Here is a 5,902-nt window from a genome sequence, read left to right as displayed (position 1 = left end):
TATATATATATATATATATATATATACACACACACACACACATAATGTTTGTAAGTATCATATATTTTCTCTAGCATAAATGATGGTGTTTTAAAGGGGGTATTTAAATACATACCAATACACCACCGAATTCCTAGTTTTACTTTTACATTTATGCCTCCCAAATCTTTCATATCATATAAAAAATAACAGCATTTTAACATTTAAAAAGTGAAATACACATTTTCATGCAAAGAAAAGGTGAAATGTAAGTTATAAATTTTAGGTGGTAGATATATAAATACATAAGAATTGAGTGGTATGTATTTGCATACCATAAAATTCCTATATACTTGCATAACTAAAACATAATTTTACTTTTACATTTATACCACCCAAATCTTTGATATCATATCAAATAAAACAACAAATACACATTTTCATGCATAGATAAGGTGGAATGTATGTAAAAAATGAAGTTTAGGTGTTACAAATGAAAATACATAAGGATTAACCGGTATGTACGTAAATTTTCCATTTATAAAATAGCAATTTGTGTCCGTGCTAAGAAAAATTTTTTGCTCCTCAGATTTTTAGTACCGATCTGTAAATATGAATTGTATGTTCTTAAAACATACCCTGTCAACGTCAAGTATGTCATGAGAGCTTTTAGCCATCAATTTGTTGAGAATTTTCTTTGTTTGCTCTTTCTCTCGAGCTCCCATACCCCTTCCTTCCACAACAGGAAGAAACTGCAAGCAAATAAATAAAAAAAAAATTGCAACATGAACATCTTATTTGCATAAAAATTCAAAACAAAGAAAAAATTATGTAAAGTTAAAGCTTAATTAGTCCACAAGATTGACCTTTCGATGTTTTCCAGCATGCTTGGCAGGTTTCTCTCCAGGAAGCTTCTTATCAAATTTTCCGCCGCTTGCTGTCGCTGTCGCCGCCATTCCGGCGACGCCCTCAAGCTCTTCTTTACTGGCTTTCTTTGGTATTACATTCTGAGTTCCAGTGATGGGTAATGCTGTTGCAGCAAGCTGGATATGACTGCAGAATCACCCAAAAAATTTATAAAAAATCCCACTCGTTTGTAGCTTGGCATAAAATTTAGGGAACTTTACATACATACCACACAATTCTTATGCATTTACATATCTATCACCTAAAGTTTAAGCAAAATGTTAGTGATAGTGATATTTTTTATGTGATGTTAAAGATTTGAGTGTTATATGTATAAATATGAAAGCTTTGGCATTAGATATGCAAATATATAAGAATTGTGTTTTATGTATATAAAAGCCCCTAAAATCTATCAAATTAAACTAAAGAAAGCTAAAACTGCAAAATCAATAATTTGGTTTGTAAAATATCTAGTTACAAAGAAATTCTTCATTTTTTTTTTTTTTTTTGGGGGGAAGTATAAGAGGAAAACAACCTTGGCAAATTACCAGCTTTGAAAGCTTGTTTGAGATTCTGCAACCGGTTCTTCTCTTGTTTTTCAACCCGTTTCTTTTTCTCATTCTTCCTTTTGCCGAAAGGATCCTCTCCTGGCTCTACAAGAGTAATGGACAATGATTTGTATATTGAATGAAAAAGTAAAGACTTTCCTCTAAAATTTTATGTTAGAGGGATCATATATATCGAGCTTATAAAATCCATATTGATCAGATAAAAATTAATCACTAGAGGAATTTTGAGAGAGAGAAGTGCTGAAATGGTCCCATGATTTTTTACAGGGAGCAACTAAAGTCGCAGAGTCTATACAAGTGTCAAATTAGTCTCCAGACTCTTTTAATATATGCAAAAAATAATCCTATATGGGAACCATTTCAGCCCATATTAAAAATGTTTGGGGATAAATTTGATATTTTTATATACCCTAGAACTAGAATGACGCCATATAAATAGTTAAAGGGTTATTTTGGCACTTCAATCTATTTTGAAGGTGAGCCATATATAAGAAGAATTGGAGAGACAATTTCGTGTATTTCATTTTACTATAAACAAAATGTATACAAATCTTGTGAAAGCGTCTAATAGAAAAACTATAAAATAAGTGAAATGAATATATTACAAAATTATTATATTTGTCCATATAGTTTGATAAGAAGATAATAGAGAACCCATAGATCAGATGGTAACAGCAAGGAAATGAAAGACTGAAAATTATGAGGATGTTTCATACATCTCTAGAAGTTGTTCACCTATGACTACAAGAAGATTATAGATAACTATTGTCAATTGCCTCATTTAAAAGGTGTCCATCAATTCAATATGCTTTGTAAGGTCATATTGCACATAAATCTATATAATTTTGATGGTGGTATTGTTATCACAATAGTGTCTCACTAAACATTTTTCATTCAATTTTAAACTTCTGGAATTTATTTAAGCCATAACAATCTAAAGATTCCAATGCCACTAAATATTTTTATATTAATTTTTCTAAGTTACAAGCTTGCCTCCCAAAATATTTTTATAGAAACCCCCGGAGCGTCCAATGTAAGCTTCATCTTCTAGTTCACCATATAAGAATGCATTATTCATATTGAATTTTTACCTCCAGTCTCTATTAATGGGGAAAAATAAAAATCCCAAACAATGTACATTGTAACAATTGAAGCGAAAATTTATAATAACTAATTTCATATATTTTATTGTAGTCTTTGACCATTACACTAGCTTTACAAATTTCAAACAAAGCATGGGATGTATATTTGATAATAAAGCCCCATTTACATCCCACTGGTTTCTATCTTTTCAAGCATCTTATCCATTCTAATGTTTTATATTTTAAAAGGGTTTTAATTTCTTCCATATAAAATTAATTTAGATATAAAAATAGTACACGAAAATAGCATATGGTGGTTTATTTAGCTACTCTATTTTGTTGGAGAGCGTTCCTTCAAAAGTATTTATATATTATTTCTTTTTCTTGAAAGTATGAGCTGGGAGTATAACTAAAGTGTTTATTTGACATTGACGAACTTGATTCTTTTAATTTCAACATTAAATTAATTTTTAGTCATGTTGAAAAAGGTGAAAAGGATGATATCTCATTTTTCTATTTTAATTTTGTTTTAAAAAAGATCATACCACATGAGTGCAATCATCAATTAAAAAAGCAAACCATCAAGCTCCATAGATATTAGATGTAAATGATGGTATTCGAATGCCATTTTGAATGAAAGAAATAGGAATAAGGTTTCTTATGACATTCACAAAAAATTTAGTATATTAGTATTTTGCTTGTTCGCAAATAACATAATGAAAATTTGTAATACTGATTTTTGAAAATAGTGAAGAAAATATAAATTTAAGAACAATAGAATATGGGCGGCCAAGAAAAGAATAAAGACGGATTTATTTCTGTTAAACATAAGGGTGTTTAAGTTAAATGTAGATTTACTGATCATTGGATTTTTCAATATAGATAAAAATGTGTATAAATAAGAAAGCTTAGTGATAGTACCTGTAGAAAACACATTTTTTTTATGCTCCGAGCAAACTTTTTTTTATCTTTATGTGCCTTATTGATGACCTTTTCTTTTCTCCTGTTAAAAAATTTTCTAACCAATTGGGATCAATTTAGATAGTTCTTTTCATTCAGCCGTTATGTTAAATGGATGTTTTACAACTCTCCCAATGGATTTTAGATTGAATCCCTCCATTAAAAGCAAACCTTAAACCAAGGATAACTGAGTATTATTGTTGCTTCCATGGAGAGGAAATCGTGGTGATTCTCTTCATGGGAAAAAAAAAAACAGAAAAGAAATGCAGATGCAACAATGAGAATAACATGCAGCCATGCAACGATGAAGACGGAATATTAAGAAATGTCTGTCCATGCGATGATTAAGACTATAGTTATAAAGAAATAGGAGAAAAAAAATATAGTGCAATAATGAAGTCTGCATGCATGATTGTGGAAATGCAGTGATGAAGGTTATAACAATGGGGGCACAGCAATGGGAAGAAGCCTAGTGATCCGATATCATGATAAGAATTGGTGAGAATTAATTTTATGTATTTCGTTACAACATGTATAAAAATTTGTACACTCCCCGATATCCGATCCGATATATATATATATAGAATTTGACAATAGAATTAATTACCGATTAATTAAAAAAGTTCACATATGCTATAACGGTTGTAGAGATCCCATTTCTCAATGCTTTGGCAACCAAAGGAAAAGGAAAGAAGGCAAAAATCTAGGTGTGTGTGAACCCTAAACTGGTTAAAATTATACAAACATATCGCTTATGAAAAGGTTAAAACTAAAAACATAAGAACTTCATTTTCCTAAAAATAAATTGAAACTTCAAGGCTATACTACTGTCAAAGAATTAGATGTGAACACATTTCACTTCATAATTGCATATCAGATGTTAAGCTCCAATGTATTTTACACTTAGAAAGATTTACCTAAGAAATGTGAAAAAAATCCCTTTTTTTTCCAATAACCCAGTTCCTAACAAACACTAACGAAAAAAGGGATGAAAATTTCACCTAATGATCACAGTCACAAAAGTCTCAATCAAATAAAAAACAAGAACACAACTCAAACATACAAAAAATAATAATATTTTTCACGTTTTTTTTCACCTCAAGAAAACAAGTTAATGAAAACTAAATTTTATTTAATTCCTCAACAATTTTTATTTCCTAGTCCTTTGTTAGACTGGTGCCTTCCGCCCTTGTGCTCCATTGAATCAAGTGATTCCACTAAACCACACGGAGCCCCCAAGTAATTTAGTCATTTGTTACTTATTATTATTTTGGTATAAATAAGGCTTAATATGATTAGGATTGTGGGGTGTTGTTGTCTTTATTTTCAGAGTTCAGGATTTGGGAGAGATTTGACCTAACTCTCGAATTGTAAGTTTACTTTTTTTATGTGTTTGGAATTGTGTTGTTTTGTGCCGTTAGAATAAAGTATTTTACAGTGTGCACAATACCTAAAAATTTTCGTTAGAACTACGAAAAATGACGGAGGAACATCAGAGGTAGCTATCTAAGTTACTGGGGTGTGACTTCGAAATTCAGTATCACCCAGGATTAGAGAATAAGGTCGTTGATGCCTTATCACGACATATGAAGGAACCACGATTGTTGGTATTGTTCGTTCCTTTCTTTTAGACTGGGAAGTCTTGAGGCAAAAAAAAAGTGAGGTAGATGAAAATTGAGCAAGATCCGGCCGGCTTTAGTGAATGACGAGAACAGCTATCCTTGAATACTATGTATTACCTAAGAATTCACAACACATACTGAAGCTATTGCAGGAGTTTCACAGCAGCGTTATTGGGGAGCTCTTGAGTGTGCTCCTAACATACAAGAGGACGACAACAGAATTATATTGGGTGGGAATGAGAAAGAATGAGCAGGATATGGTTTCATGTTGTGATGTATACCAACAGGACAAGTACATAGCGTTAGCACTTGGGGGGTTGCAACAACCTCTAGCATTGCCAGAGAAGATATGTGAGGAAGTGATAATGGATTTCATTGAAAACTTGCCTCGATTAAAATGATTTACAGTCATCTTGGTGTTGGTGGATTAGTTGAGCAAATACACTCACTTTATACCTCTATATCATCCCTATTAGGGCTGTCAAAATGGCTCGTTGTTCGCGAACAGCTGGTGTTCGGCTCGTTCACTAAGTTAACGAGTCGAACACAAACAACACAAATAAATTTTTGTTCGTTCGTGTTCGGCTCGTTTTGGCTCGAAATACTACTAATCAATTATATATATAGCTTTGATGAGTAGTATTTTAAAAAATTAATTGACTACAAGGCTACAAAGATTTATAATCAATTAAAAGTATTAATAAAAAAATAGAATAAAAATTATTAAATTAGATTCAAAAGATATTTTAAATTTTGCCCCAATCCTTAACAAACATCTTATGGA

General features: G+C 31.2%; 1 protein-coding gene across 2 annotated transcripts in view; it reads right to left on the bottom strand.

Annotated features, from left to right (window-relative positions):
- LOC110029072 (ribosome biogenesis regulatory protein homolog) overlaps nt 1–5,902 on the bottom strand; it is a 25,178-nt gene that overhangs the window by 426 nt on the left and 18,850 nt on the right. For both annotated transcript variants that reach the window (XM_020731203.1, XM_020731195.1), the window contains exons 6-8: nt 1,421–1,538; nt 846–1,032; nt 618–731 (exon numbers count right to left, since the gene is read on the bottom strand). In XM_020731203.1, the coding sequence (XP_020586862.1) occupies nt 618–731; nt 846–1,032; nt 1,421–1,538 (419 nt within the window). The remainder of the gene's footprint in view (nt 1–617; nt 732–845; nt 1,033–1,420; nt 1,539–5,902) is intronic.

This window comes from Phalaenopsis equestris, unplaced genomic scaffold (genome assembly GCF_001263595.1).
Source record: "Phalaenopsis equestris unplaced genomic scaffold, ASM126359v1 Scaffold000002, whole genome shotgun sequence".
Classification (NCBI taxonomy): domain Eukaryota; kingdom Viridiplantae; phylum Streptophyta; class Magnoliopsida; order Asparagales; family Orchidaceae; genus Phalaenopsis; species Phalaenopsis equestris.
Note: the sequence above shows the minus strand (reverse complement) of the source record. Positions and strands in the feature narration are given on the sequence as shown.